The sequence below is a fragment of the Phaseolus vulgaris genome, chromosome 8 (assembly GCF_000499845.2).
Source record: "Phaseolus vulgaris cultivar G19833 chromosome 8, P. vulgaris v2.0, whole genome shotgun sequence".
In the NCBI taxonomy this organism is placed as follows: Eukaryota; Viridiplantae; Streptophyta; class Magnoliopsida; order Fabales; family Fabaceae; genus Phaseolus; species Phaseolus vulgaris.
The window spans coordinates 36,010,269-36,025,817 of NC_023752.2; the positions used below are offsets into that span (position 1 = coordinate 36,010,269).

At 35.2% G+C, this 15,549-nt stretch overlaps 2 protein-coding genes, 1 long non-coding RNA gene and 1 pseudogene across 3 annotated transcripts; 2 read left to right on the forward strand and 2 right to left on the reverse strand.

Annotated features, from left to right (window-relative positions):
• The first annotated feature begins 6,583 nt into the window (after positions 1-6,583).
• Positions 6,584-7,421, forward strand: LOC137825020 (uncharacterized). Its single transcript, XM_068630692.1, has 4 exons — positions 6,584-6,728; positions 6,811-7,071; positions 7,156-7,342; positions 7,414-7,421. The coding sequence occupies exons 1-4, from the start codon at positions 6,726-6,728 to the stop codon at positions 7,419-7,421; spliced, it is 459 nt and encodes a 152-aa protein (XP_068486793.1). The 5' UTR covers positions 6,584-6,725.
• Positions 7,422-8,637: 1,216 nt separating this feature from the next.
• Positions 8,638-9,083, forward strand: LOC137823309 (uncharacterized). The gene is made up of 3 exons (XR_011083110.1): positions 8,638-8,700; positions 8,775-8,870; positions 8,948-9,083. It is a non-coding gene; the product is annotated as an uncharacterized lncRNA (long non-coding RNA).
• Positions 9,084-9,749: 666 nt separating this feature from the next.
• On the reverse strand, positions 9,750-10,740 carry LOC137824351 (germin-like protein subfamily 1 member 7). Its single transcript, XM_068629973.1, has 2 exons — positions 10,584-10,740; positions 9,750-10,479 (listed from the first exon to the last, which is right to left on the reverse strand). The coding sequence occupies exons 1-2, from the start codon at positions 10,699-10,701 to the stop codon at positions 9,929-9,931; spliced, it is 669 nt and encodes a 222-aa protein (XP_068486074.1). The 5' UTR covers positions 10,702-10,740; the 3' UTR covers positions 9,750-9,928.
• Positions 10,741-13,790: 3,050 nt separating this feature from the next.
• LOC137827390 (small nucleolar RNA R71) lies at positions 13,791-13,896 on the reverse strand (annotated as a pseudogene).
• Between the last annotated feature and the right edge of the window lie 1,653 nt (positions 13,897-15,549).

Below are 15,549 nucleotides of genomic sequence, written 5' to 3' on the forward strand. Positions count from 1 at the left end.
TGTCTTGCCTCATGTATTTGACACATTGAATTTTGAAAGTAAAGAAACTCTGTCAGAGTGTTTAGTGAGCTGAGTCTCTTATTATTCTTGGGTCTTATCTTGAGTGTTCTACACTTCAATTGGCAGCTTTGCACCACTCATCTTGGAGTAACCCATTCTCTAAGTGGCATGACAACATCCCATTTCCATAAGCTTTTTCATCTCTTCATTTTTTTGTTTTCTTTCCTTTTCCTTATGTCCTTCTTTCCATACTTATATTCATTTATGTTCAATTTTCTTCATCACCTTTTGCTTCTTTTCATGTCTTATATTTCCACACCTTCATCATCATAATCACCATATATTGTGTTTTTCTCTTTACCCTCTAGAAGTGAACCTTCACACTTACGTAACCACTTGGTTAAGTTTGTGCCCAGTGGGACTCTTCTTTTGGGTTTCTCTCCATATTCTGATTAAAACAAAAATTCATAAACAAAGTGCCACAAAAAAATGTGCAATCCTAAAATCAACTCACATCAGAAACCCTAACCCTAACCTTAGTCTACTAAAGGAAAAATACAAGCCAAAAATCTATACTACTTGATCAAAGTTATTTTGGAAGAGATGAGAATCATATTCTAGTTTTTATAACTAGGTCATGGCCCTTAAAAAATGTATAAAAGTATGTCTTTGCTTGGGGTAGCTGAGTCTGACTCTTCTTTTATTCTTCTAGTCATTGCACTAGTGGTTCCTCCTTTACTAGGGACTCTACGATCAATGTTAGTTAGAAAATATGATTACACTTGGCCTAATAAAAGGTTGCAAAGCATGAACCTAAAATAATAGTTGTGAAACTACAACTTCGAAAGTGATTAGTAGCTGATACTCGACAAAATACTAAAATTTGGTCATCTAGTAAATTGATTTACATGCACCCCATTTAAGAGTAATAATCGGTGTAAAATGTCGATTACATATAACATCGGTTGTAAAAACTGGTGTAATATGTACCAAAATATGAATAAAATATTAAAAAATATGTGCCAAATATTTACAAAAATGTCACGACATTTTTGTTTACCCGGTTCTAATTTAACCAACCAAATATGTCGTTGTAAAAAGTGTATCTGAACTAGTGTTATCAACCTCAAATTAAACCTCACAGCTTTTCTGAAAATCCTAACTATCTGTCTATTTATTAAAATCTAGCTTAGTAAGATAAGTTGATCGTAACAAATGGTAAAATTTTAATGTATTAATAATTTATTTTGATTAGCAAAAGTACTTAAGTGATGGTAAAATTAGGTTCATCACAATATGATACCCAAAGAATATATACTAACAAGGAGTCTTGACAATATGTGAAGTATCACATTGTGAGGATTTCCACGGTTAGAGAAATCGCATGGCAAACTTAGAGACCCTACCAAATGTTGAGAAACATCAAAATGTTTGGTTGATAAAGTTTGACCTATGTACCAGGTCAGGATTAGCTTCTACTATGTATATAAGAAAATATACTAGAGATGTCTCATGAGTAGGATTGTCATTATATAGTAGTTAAGAGACCGAATTAGATTGTGATGACAATATTATTATGCTATATTTGAGTAAATAAATATTAATAGTTTTCACTCATGAATAAATTTTATAATAATATCCCAAGTATGTTGATAATATCTTTTAAATATGAATTATATCATAAAACAAGTTTTTAATCGATTAAAATCACTTAAGTTCTATGAATTCTTTGAATCTCTTGTTTTAATATGTTAAAACGATGTCTTATCGATTAATTTCCTAATTATGTGAAATTATCAGTTAAAATGCAATTTTAATACCTTAGATTGTGACATATATAACTCTCTCATTTTCAAACATCTTAGAGGTTACACTAGTACAAAATATGAAAACAACGACCCTTTATTTAGTGCGGCTTTGCGCTTAAACGCATTTGTAAAAAATGCGGTGGCATTTTTGTAGTTAAATTTATTTACAAATGCGGTTCTATGGTAAGACCGCATTTTTAAATCAATTCGAATCATTTTAATTGATTTACAAATGCGGTCTTACCCTAGAACCGCATTTGTAAATCAATTTTACCCTAAAAATTGAAGCGCGCCACTAGTTTTCACTTTCACTTTCGTCTTCTCCGCTCTTCGTTTCAACGTTTCGTCTTCTGTTTCAGCTCTCCCTTTGCATTGTAAGTTTCAGCTCTCTCCTTTTCAACGTTTGTTTTCGTTTTCGTTTTTGTCATTGTCATTATTCACTTCCTTGGCATTGTCATTTCGTTTCCTAACTCGTTTTTGTCATATAGGTGGTTACTGTTCTATTGGGTTCGCCGGTTTTTTCTGCTCCGCCACTGCCACTGTCATAGTCGAAAACTTCCGCCACCGCCTGCACCTTCGTCTTCGTCTTCGTCCTCGTCTTCGTTTTGTGCCTCTGCCACTCCGATCACCATCAACCTAAAGGTTGGTGTTGTATTTAATTTATATTTAATATTTTAAATTTATATTTAATATTTTAAATTTATATTTAATATTTTGAATTGTTATTTTTCTGTATTATAATATATATTTAATTAATAACTTATACAACTTGGAATTTATAACTAATAACTAATAATTTATATATTTGTGTGTATTTTGAATTTTTGTATTATATAATTTCTATTTTCTTAAATTTATATTATATATTTAGTTAGTTGTTAATTACATTTTAATAAAAGTTTTATGTTATGTTAGTTATTGTTACTTTTAGAATAGAAATATCGTGTTTGGATTGAGTCCGGGGGTGTTCGACCCTCGGCAAATGTGTGAGATTGAATAGAATACTAATTATTAGAAAATCCTAACTATATTCCAGAATATATAATGGATCGAAGTTGGATTAATGTTGTTCGTATAAGTGATGAGTACGAAAGGGGAGTAGAGGAATTTATACAATTTGCGCAGCGTAACGCGATTATTAGTGGTCATGATGGAGCAAAGATCAAGTGTTCGTGCGTTAACTGTTTGAATGGAAGGATACTGGATGTGAATATCATGAGGGAACACCTGCTGTGTGATGGGTTTCTTCGATCTTATACAACTTGGACATGGCATGGTGAATTATTAAATTTACCACGTGTTTCCGTAACTAAGGAATATGTGGGTTCTACCATGGATGAAGCAGTACACGATGATGGAGATGATGATCGATTGGAGGACATGATTCGTGATGTGGGAGCTGAGTGTTTTGCAAAAGCGCATGGATATGAAAGTATGTCAAAAGATGCAGAAACTCCTTTGTATCCTGGATCAACTAACTTCACACGGTTGTCGGCGGTGTTAAGATTGATGAATTTGAAGGCAATAAACGGATGGACTGATAAAAGCTTCACGGAATTGCTCCAGCTGTTGAAGGATATGCTTCCAGAGGGAAATAGTCTACCTAATCGTAATTACGAGGCCAAAAAGATTCTTTGTCCAATGGGTATGGAGTACAAAAAGATACATGCATGTCCTAATGATTGTATATTATACCGGAAAGATTTTGAATTGTTGAAAAGTTGTTCGAGGTGTGGGTTATCACGTTATAAGTTGAAACAAAAAGATGATGATTTTATTGATGACATGGAAAAGCATGGACCCCCAATGAAGGTTATGTGGTATCTTCCCATCATTCCAAGGATGAAGCGTTTGTTTGCAAACCCAAACGATGCTAAGAATCTTAGATGGCATGCAGATGAGAGGAAATGCGATGGCATGTACCGACATCCAGCTGATTCTATTCAATGGAAGAAATTTGATGATGACTTTCCAGAATTTGGTAAAGAATCAAGAAATATCCGACTTGGTTTAGCTATAGACGGAATGAATCCGTTTGGTAATATGAGTACAAATCACAGTTCACGGCCTGTATTACTAGTTATTTACAACTTACCTCCTGGATTGTGTATGAAGCGAAAATACATGATGTTGTCTATGATGATATCCAATCCGAAACAACCAGGGAATGATATTGATGTTTATCTAAGTCCCCTAATTGAAGATTTGAAGTTAATGTGGGACCAGGGTGTCGAAGTATTTGACGGATTTGCTAATGAAACTTTCAAGCTTCATGCCATGTTATTTTGCACCATCAATGACTTTCCGGCATATGGTAACTTATCAGGTTATAGTGTTAAGGGTCACAAAGCGTGTCCAATATGCGAAGAAGACACTGCTTCTCAACAATTGAAACATGGAAGGAAAACAATATATCTTCGGCATCGGAGGTTTCTTAGAAGTCATCATCCTTACCGGAGGTTGAAAAAAGCCTTTAATGGACACCAAGAGGGTAGTGGTCCACCAACTCCATTAACCGGTGTTGAGGTTTACCAAAAGGTAAATAACATAGACCACACCTTCGGTAAGTCCAAAAAAAAGTCATCTGTGACAAATATTTGGAAGAAGAAATCAATCTTCTTTGATCTTCCGTACTGGTCGAGGTTAGAAGTCAGACATTGTATAGATGTAATGCATGTTGAGAAGAATGTGTGTGATAGCTTAATTGGTACACTTCTTAACATTAACGGGAAGACGAAGGATGGTCTAAATGCTCGTTTAGATTTGATTGAGATGAACATACGCGGCGAGTTGGCACCCATAGAAATGGGTAAGCGTACATATTTGCCCCCAGCCTGTTACACAATGTCAAAAGATGAAAAAATTAGTTTTTGTCAATGTCTAAAGGGTGTGAAAGTGCCACAAGGACATTCCTCAAATGTGAAGAGCCTAGTGTCAATGCAAGATTTGAAGTTAATTGGGTTGAAGTCTCATGATTGTCACATCATGATGCAACAGTTGTTGCCGGTAGCTATCCGTGGGATCTTACCAAAAAATGTTAGACACACCATAACCCGTTTGTGCTCATTCTTCTCTTCCATCTGTTGTAAAGTCATTGATCCCTCAAAACTAGATGAACTTCAAAATGAAATTGTTGTTATCTTGTGTGAATTGGAAATGTTTTTTCCTCCGACTTTTTTTGACATCATGGTTCATCTAGTGGTGCATCTGGTAAGAGAGGTTAGATTGTGTGGACCAGTGTACTTAAGATGGATGTATCCTGTTGAGCGGTATATGAAAATTTTGAAAGGTTATGTGAAAAATCATTATCGTCCAGAGGCTTCAATGATTGAAAGGTACATAGCTGAAGAAAGTATTGAATTTTGTTCAGAGTACATGACAAAAGCAAATCCAATAGGTGTTCCAGCTAATTCATGGCACCACAGGCGTTCTACAACTAAATGTTTACGTGGTGTGAATATTGTAAGCAAATCTCGATCAGAAGTCTTGCAAGCACATTTGTACATATTAAATAACACAGATGAAGTTGTACCTTACATAGAAGCTCATAAAGCCATTGTGAAGGCAAATAACCCAAGACAAGCAGAGAAATGGGTCTTGATGGAACATAATAGAACTTTCATGCCTTGGTTTAAAGATGAGGTGTTCAAGGATTCAACGGCATCAGAGACCTTGACTTGGTTGGCTGCTGGATTGAAGTTTGATGTCATCTCATGTACAGCATACGAAGTGAATAATTGTATATTTTACACGAAGTCCATGGATGAAAAGAGTACAGTTCAAAATTCTGGTGTTACTCTTGAAGCCGAGTCAATGCAGTTTTCGACTTCGAAAGATACAAATCCAGTACTTGGATCAATGGCATACTATGGGTTTATAGAAGAGATATGGGAGATTGACTACACTAAGTTTTTCGTTCCAGTTTTCAAGTGTAAATGGGTTGACAATAAAAGTGGGGTTAAAATTGATGAATCAGGATTCACACTAGTGGACTTTCGAAAGATAGGGTATCGAGATGAGCCATTTATAATGGTTCAACAAGCATCTCAGGTTTTCTATGTGAAAGATCCTACCTCAGAACATTGGTATGTCGTTTTACACGGGAAAAAACAAGGGGAAGCCATAGATGCTATTGAATATGGCGAAACTCGTTCATTCACACCAATGATAACTAATAAAGATGACGATGTACTTGATGATGTACATGCAACCCGTAAAGACCACAGTGAAGGAATTTACATATAAACATTCAACCCATATGCAACATGTAAATAAACATTTAGAATTTTTTGTATTATTTTTATATGATTTTAATTCGATTCACATTAACTAATGTTTGTTACCTAATTTTTTTAACAGAGACATGGATGACGACCAGACTCCAAACAGACCTCGATCTGGACGAGGCAATAAAGGACCTACTAGATTGAAGCATCTTGCATTGAGACGTGCTGCTGGTGAGAAGACACATGTTGACATTGACGTCAACACTGGAGTGGCTTTTGGTCCTAAGGCAGATGAGTTTATGAGCTATCTTGGAGTTGTTTCTCGTGAGAGACTCTCCATTTTGATTAATTCATGGGATGAGGTTTCAGAGGTTGATCGGAACATGCTATGGGAGGATGTTCTGGTAAGCTTTACATTATTATTGTTATCATATAATGCTTTTTAATATTGATTAATTAATTTTAATTTGATGATGTTATTTTCCAGGCAAACTTTGACATTCCTGATGTGGAACCGCTTCAATCAAAGATATTATCCAATATCGCACTTAAATTTCGTACCTTTAAGTCAAGACTGACTTCGAGATACATTTTTGGCGACCTTAAAGACGAAAATCCATGTTTAAAGTACCAACATATTGATGAAGAGACATGGCGTCTTTTTAGAGAAAGCCGTGAAAATGAGGCTTGGATGGTAAGTGAAGTAACTTTTTTGTTTATATAACATTAATAAGTTTATCTTATTTACTTCAGTTTGTTTATTTCAATTATGACAGGATCGTCGGAAGAAAGCTCAAGAGATAGCTTTGAAGAATCTTACCCCGCACGTTATGTCTCGTTCGGGGTATAGAAAACTTGAGCAAACACTGATGGTGGAAAAGGAGAAATCTCAACAGGGGACGTTGTCTGAGAATGTGGAAACAGGGGTCACTTCTCCTCCATCACCACCTTTTCGCCATGTAAAATGGAAGAGGGCCCGAATTAAGAAGTCGGGTGCACCAAGTTCTGAGCAATCCGGGGTTATAATCGAAAAAATTGTAAGTTATTTTTGTTATTTTCAATTTTTTTAAAGCATTAATTATATTAATGATTGAAAATATGGTTTTTGTGTACTCTTGCAGGATTCCTTGGAATCCGACGGTAAATTTGTTGCTGAAGGTCGTCACGATATCCTGGTTGAAGCAATTGGACGACCTGAACACTCTGGTCGTGTTCGTGCCGCTGGACAAGGGGTCGGAATTAAACTTTATTTTGGAGTTTCAGAACGACAGCCATCCTCCTCCTCCAAGAAGGAAACTCAAATGAAGAGTAAGTTACATGAAGAAATAATGGAGGAGATGAGAAAGAAGACTGATTTGATGTGGCTGGAGATGAAAAAGGAGAATGATCGAATGCGACAAGAGTTTCTATCGCAACAAGTTTGTGTTGAGCCGATTGAACCCCTTGTTAGTCCCACTCCCAAGAGCACAAAGGGGAGTTGTGCGGCTCCTCCAACATCAGGGGATGATATCAATGGGCAGACAGAGGATTGTGAGCTACTGGTAGTGGGCGGCAAACTTCCTCGGGTGGTGGCACTTGGAAAAGTCTATACAAACGCCACCACCTTACATAACGTTCCTCTCTCCCCTAATGTGGCGAAGGTAACAGTTGAAAAAGTACGATTTCCTGATGCTCGTGTTTCACTACCTTCAGATGAGGTAACCACTGTGGCCGATGCATTTCAGACATTCGTTGCCTGGCCCAGAGAGCTCATTCGATCTATGCCCGAACCTCATGTAATAATTTCGTTTCATTATATTATTTTTTATTTATATTTATATATTACATATAATTTAATACAAATGTTGTTTATCTTGTAGAAACCTTTTCAGCCACCAAGTCCGAAAAAGAAGCGTGAGGTTCCAGTTGACGATCCTATGGCTTCCCTACGTCTCATTGCTAGTCAGATTGGCAATGATCCTTTTCCAGTTCCGTGGGATAATACATTTTTTCAAATCAACACTGAACTGCCACTGATGATTTACAACACAGATTTATCAGAATTTATATTTGGGAAATAGGAGCTCAATATAAGTATAATTCAATTTTTTATGATGTAAGTATCTTTACCTATTATTCAATTTAATTTATGTTAAATCATTATTGATTATGCTTTAACTAAAAACTTATAGGTTTTTGCATAGAGTCTGTATCACTGAGGGGAAGGAAAATATGTATGGATTCGTAGATCCTGCATATACTAATCCCGTTGGACCAAACTCAACTGAGACTCAAGCATACATCACTAACATCCTGGAAAAAGAGGGAAAACAAATTTATTTATGCCCTTATATTAATGAGTAAGTTTAATTATATGTCATCAATTATTATTATTTCATGTTTTAAATATTTACTAACTCTTTTCAATGATCATATAGGCATCATTGGCAGTTACTTGTCTTATCAATGGTTGATAAGACTGCTGTGTGGTTCTGTTCCCTACACAAGAAGATGCCCACAAAATTTAAGGATATCATTGATACGTAAGTATAGTATAAACTTAACTTTGTATGTTACTAATTAACCATCTACTAATGAGGTTTTTTGTATTAACCAGTACATGGCGTGGATATAACATCCTAAAAGGTCGATCCAGTTCAAATAATTTGAACTACATAAGAGTAAAGGTTTGTAATTTTTTTCTTTCTCTATTATCATTGTTTATCAATATACTAACATATTACTTTTTATTGAATTATAGTGTAATAAACAACCAGGAAGCTATGAGTGTGGCTATTACATTATGCAATGGATGATTACCATTATAAGACTAGGTGTTAAAACTGGTTGGAAAGAGGTATATGTTAAATCATTTTTATAATTCTTGAACATATATATATCTAGAAACTAATTTATGTCAACTTTGCAATGCAGTTATTCACAGAAGAAACACCAATGAGTGAGGAAGGCATTTCATATGTTAGAGATTCTTGGTCCACATATTTCATTAATTTTTATAACTCTAGCATAGGTAAACAATAGTGGTTTTATTATATGTAATTTGATCACTTGTAAATGTACATTTTGATGATTTCAATTGATCACTACATTTCTGTATTTGTCTGGCTGGGTTTGATCATTATGCAGGTTATTTAAATATATGGTTTCTGCACAAAACAGAGTGTATTTAAAAAAAAAATCACTATTTACAAATGCGGTCATTTACCAAAACCGCATTTGTAAATAGTGAATTCGCATTTACAAATGCGGTCTTGGTAAATGACCGCATTTGTAAATAGTGATTTATGAATGCGGTCTTTACCAAGACCACATTCATAAATCCTAAACCCCAAACCGACTCCCTAATTCAGAATAATATACAAATGCGGTTACCTAAAATGACCGCATTTGTAAATGTGATTTATGAATGCGGTCATAGGACCGCATTTGTAAATTCCAGATTTACGAATGCGTGCTGATCAAATGCGGTTCTATGACCGCATTTGTAAATTGAAAATAGCCGCATTTGTTTTACATATCTGCACTAGTGTTAGTAAAAATCGTCGATAACGATGTTAAATCTTTCAGGATAAAAACAAATCGTAGGTAACGCACTTAGTGAGGGTTAAAATAGCCACAAACGTTAAATATAACCTGTTAAAAAGTAAATTTTTGTAGTGACATCATTTCTAATATATATATGTATGGAGAAAGAGTTATGTAGAGAGTCATTGAATTTAATATATTATATTGCACAAAGGAGAATGTTATTGTTATTGATATTAAATTAAATAGAAGAAAATTGAAATCCAAATATGGTGGAAACAACATATAAATATAAGACAGACAAATTTTGAATTATTAGAAAAAGAAATGATGTGTAGAAGATGAAGTGATGGGGCATGGTGAGATTAACTAGTTGTTGTTGTCAGACCAGAATTGCTTTTGAAGGTAATCAATTATGGTCTTATCTACTTGGAAGGCTTTTGTAAGAACCTCAGGAGAAATGGATGGATTGGCTTTAAACAAAGCATTGGCAATAGTGATAGTTCCTGGATTTTGGCTGCTAAGAGCAGCAATTGCAACAGCATTGCCGTATCCAACATTAAGTTGAAAATGAATGAGACCAATTGGGAAGACAAAGACATCGCCCTTGTTCAAAACTTTGGTAAAGAGACGGTTTCCATCTTGATTGGAAGTAACAAATCCAACATAGAGAGTACCCTCAACAACAATAAGGATCTCTGTGCCTCGAGGGTGAGTGTGGGGAGGGTTTAAACCCTTTGGTGCAAAATCTATACGAGCCAAAGATATGCCAAGTGTGTTTAATCCTGGTAGCTGATCCACAAACACTTGAGTCACTTGTGCACCAAGTGGGTTGGAGGTATTCCCAGGTTCCACGTGTCTGAAGAAATCTTCTGCTTTCACTACTTTGGGGTCTTTACAAAGTTTTCCGTTCACAAATACTACAAATTCACCAAAAAAAGTTTTCAATTCAAAGGATCATCTTTAATAATCTTATCATGTTGATTGATGTATAGCAAAAGACTTGAGGAATGGTTGTACGTACCAGCATTCTTGGTGTCATTCAAAGCCACACAAAAATCTTGCAGAGGGCTTGGATCATAGGCAGAGGCAATGGACGACGTCAAAGCCAAGATGGCCACAAGGAAATACACAGCTTTCATTTTGCTTCTGCACTCTATTTCTGTATGATTTTGGGTAATTTATTTGTTTTCCTTCTAACCTTTACTATTTATAAGGATGAACCCTGTATTTAACTTGTGGTATTATTTATTATTTCTTTATTAGGTGATGAACCATTCTTTATTAATAAGATGTTCCACGTCTACCCAATACGTAGTTGTTCTTCTGTAACATTCTTAAATTATAAATTAACCACAAAGGCATCGTCAAAGAGTAGTTTAGACTTGGTATCATTTCTTCAGACTTGTTCTTAGTTATTGTTCTCTTTTCCGATTGGCTTGAATGACTCTCCGACGGCGGGAATAGTTTATTTATTCATCCACAATTTTCTGAACAAATTATGTGCGCCATTAGATACTACCGTTTCATGGCTTTGAACTTCTCTCTGCTTTTACTTCCCATGCCTGCAATTTAAACAATTCAACTTCAATCTTTTTACATTTTTGGTTATATTATTCCTTATACCAGGATAAACCCTAAATCAAATTTAAACTAATTGAAATAACACACTTAAATCAAACAACTGAAGGACATGGAGGATGTTAATCTTTTTGCGTTTGGCTTGAACGAATCTCTGATTGTCGGAATTTTTTTACTCTAAAGTTACAAAGTATATCTGATAAGTGTCAATGTGTAGTTATGAGTGAGAAAATTGAACATTTTTGAACTTAATTGTTGCTTAATGTAAAAAGATTACCCTAATATGAGAATTATTGAATCCGATTATATATTTTGAACCAAGAAACAAATGTAGAAATTTAATCTCAATTTTTGTTTAAATTGCAGATCAATATGAAGCATTGAAAGAAAGAAAGCAAAAACTTAATTGGATCACAAGAAGATTTAGCTCAAGCTAGAAGATTTAACTCAAGTTATAGGATTTAGCTCAAGCTAAAACTGTCCATATTTGATTTAAGGTGCAGTACTAATCTAGCTCAGGCTAGAATTGCAAGCTCAAGCTAAAAATGCATCGAAAGATCTAGCTTAAGCTGAATTGGCTCGCTTGAGCTAAAGTTATATAAATTTTGGAACAAAGTGAAAAAAGAAGCGGTGGAAAAAGATTGGATTTTTATAGAGAGAGATTAGTGAGAGAAGAAGAGGAGAACTTTATTCTAAGAGAGGAGCTTGCTCAGATCAGCACTTCTTATGCAATCCAAATCAAGAATGAAGATTGGAGCAGCTGTCATGAGTGGCTAAGTGCTTTCTAACTTGAGATTGATCAAATGTATTCTTGGTGATATATATATATATATAATATTCTCTTTTCTACTTGTTCTTGGTATTTCCATTTCTTGCTTATTGCTTGATTCTATATGATCATTGGAGTCTTCATTTTGATCCTTAAGGTTAACTGGAAAGTACCTTTAAGGATCTGATATAGACGAAAATACTTGATAACTTGGAATGCTAGAAATAGATTTCAAGTTATTAATAGCATCATAATTCTGTTCATAAAGCTAGATTATTTGTTAGATATCTGAGGAATCAGTATTTGAGAAATTATCTTATGAATTTCATCTTTGAGGAATCAAGGTGAATGACTTTAAATTAAGCATAAACAATAAGTAGTTTTGAGTATTATATATTGTATTATTCCAAAGTACAGATAATTCAGATAGATGCAATTCAATCCCAAGTACCTTTATCCATATTTGATAAGTTAGTTTTGTTATGTCTTGAAGCAAATTTTGAACCTTTAAGTTACTTCTTGTGAAATCTTTAATTTGGTTATGAAAAAGTTCTCAACATTATTTTCTATACTTAATGAGTTTTATAACAAAACTTATTAATTAGAATTGTTCCATGTGGGTTCGACATTCGTACTTTAAAGATGTATCGGTATGGCCGACCGACATCATGACGTGTCTCGGTCTCTCTACCCGAGATGACCGAGACACACGCTGACGTGTCTCTGTCTCCCTGGCCGACCAACCGACACACCACGCACGACCAGGCCGACCGACACGTATACCCATTAACGCTCAAACCAAGGTTAGTGAAGCTAAGCCATCATTAAGGATTAGGTAATGCAACCCTAAGTGTGATCCATTCCACTAATCAGACCCAATGAGGTAAGCCCATTAAAATAATATAAATAGCACACATTCCAAGGAGAAAGGTACGTCATTTACTACTGTGCACCTACCTGAATATTGATCACCCGCTTTACTGACTTGAACGTCGGAATGCCTTCCGCAAGTAACCCCCCCCCCCCATTCGGTGTTCACCCAAGACCGAGAGCCGAAGGAGAAGCACGAAGACTTCATTAGTTCTCTAGCTCCCATCTCCCTAATAGGAACAAAAAAGTACTATATTACAGTTAATTCGGTACACTTGCCGAGAAAAATCAACAAGTTTTTGGCGCCGTCGCCGGAGAACAATTTCTTTTAAGAATTTCTGAAGTATAACTTATTAAGTAGTGTGAATAGTTTGTTTTCTTTGTGAATAGAAACTTGTTTAGATCTTATTCTTTTATCCTGTACTAATCCTTGCTTGAGTTGCCTTAGATATATGCTATTAAGAGGACATATTCCTGAAGATCAATTGGAATTTGACCAAGAAATTGAGAAGACAGTTAGAAGAAATCAGAGCAAGAAGAAAAAAGAAAAGAAGAAGCAAGGACAAGCAAAAGGAGAATCTTCCAACACTCGCAACTCACACAATCAAACAGAGTTCCAAATGGCTGAAAATAGACAAAATCCACCTAGAAGGACATTGGGAGACTATGCTATGCAACAAGAACCGAGGCATTTCTCTAGCATAGCCATACCTCCTGCCACCAAATCATTATAAATAAAGCCAACTTTTCTTAGCTTAATCAACACTCATCAATTCACTGGAATGGACCATGAAGACCCTTATACTCATCTATCCACATTCTATAAGTTGGTTGGGACCATGGGCTTTGAGGAAAATGATATTGCATCTGTTTATCTGCGTCTATTTCCTATCTCACTAGTAGACAAAGCAAAAGAATGGTTAAAGTTGCATCCAAACCAGAGTATAAGTATCTAGAATGATGTAGAAGAGAAATTCCTACATAGATTTTTCCCACTTTCTTGATATATCAAGGCTAAATCTGATATCTCCACATTCAGGCAAGGGCCAGATGAACCTTCTTGTGAAGCTTGGGAACGTTTTAAATTGATGTTAAAAAGGTTTCCTAATCACGGCTTTGAGGATATTTCTCAGTTTAACATATTCCACAATGGTTTGAGGCCTGATACTAAAATGATATTGGATGCTCTCGCAGGAGGTACAATAATGATTGTTGATGCAGAGCAAGTTACAAGAATCATTAATGCCTTAGCCTCAACAAATTACGAAGCTCAATACGATAGACACACAATGCAAAAGAAAGGTTTGTTGGATTTGAGTACTTCAGATGCAATTTTAGCCAAAATAAAATTTTGACTCGGCAAATTGAGGCATTAACCAAGCAAATGTCAAAACTGTCTCAACAGTTACATGCAGTAAATTCTTCTTCAAATCAGAATCAAGCTTTGAAGTGTGATTTTTGTGGGGGAGATCATCTTAATGGCCAATGCTCCTATCAAAATCCATCAGAGGAAGGGGTTCAGTATATGAATAATCAAGGAAGGCAAGGTGGCTTTTCATCAAACTATCCAAATAACATGGCTCAAGGCTGGAGGAATAATTCAAATCAAGGTTTTGGATGGAAGCAAGAAGATGGATCATCTAACAGGCAAGCTCCTTATCAGCAACAACCACATTATCCTTCAATTCACGAGAGAACATCCAAATTGGAGGATACTTTTGAGAAATTCATGCAAGCCTCTCTATCAAATCAGAAAAATACAGAAGCATCAATAAGGAATTTAGAGACACAAGTGGGGCAGTTGACTAAACAGTTAGCTGATAATCAAGGAAGTCAATTTACAGCCAATACGCAAACCAATCCCAAGGAGCACTGCAAGTCTATCGCTACTAGAAGTGGGAAAGTTATAGGAAATGAAATTGGATATAATTTAGTTGTTGAGGAGGAAGTTTTAAAAAAGAGAGAGAGAGTGCAAAAGAACAAATTGAGTGTGAGGGAGGAGAAAGAAGGAATAAGGAAGATGTTGTAGATATTGGAGAGAAAATAGAAAAAAATCAAAAAAGTGAAAAACAAGAGAGGAGCGTTCCTATAAAAGATGTACCTTATCCACATGCTCCTACAAAGAAATGCAAGGAAAGACAATTTGCAAGATTTGGATATTCTCAAAAGATTGCAAATTAACATTCTGTTTACTGAAGCTTTAGAGCAGATGCCTACATATGAAGGAATTATTGACAAAGAAAAGAAAATTCAATGACCAGGAGATAGTTCAATTGGAAGTTGGATGCAGTGTTATAATTCAAAAATCATTACCCCAAAAATCTAAAGATCCTGGAAGTTTCACTTTGCAATTACCATAGGAAATCTCACTGTTGGAAAGGAATTATTGGATCTTGGAGCTAGTATTAATCCGATGCCTTTATCAATGCTGAAGAAAATTGGAGATGCAGAAGTGAGACCAACAAGAGACTTTGCAGTTGACTGATAGATCAATCAAATATCCACATGGAATAGTTGAAGATTTATTGGTAAAGGTGGATAATATTCTATTCCCAGTAGATTTTGTTGTTATGGATATTGAAGAAGATGCTCAAGTACCTTTGATATTGGGAAGACCATTCATGAAAACTACCAAAGTTATAATGGATGTAGACAAAGCAAGATTGAAGGTTTGTGTTCAAGATGAAGAAGTAAGCTTTAATGTTTTTGAAGCAATGAATTATTCAAATGATCAGAAAGAGTGTTTCAGAGTGGATGTGATTGTTGTTGA

Bases quoted from the DNA above. Each gene is read 5' to 3' on its own strand.
- LOC137824351 (XM_068629973.1), bottom strand. From the start codon at position 10,701: ATGAAAGCTGTGTATTTCCTTGTGGCCATCTTGGCTTTGACGTCGTCC. The intron at 10,480-10,583 runs GTACGTACAACC...GTGAATTTGTAG, and splicing joins GAATGACACCAAGAATGCTG to TATTTGTGAACGGAAAACTT.
- LOC137825020 (XM_068630692.1), top strand. The intron at 7,072-7,155 runs GTAAGTTATTTT...GTACTCTTGCAG, and splicing joins GGGTTATAATCGAAAAAATT to GATTCCTTGGAATCCGACGG.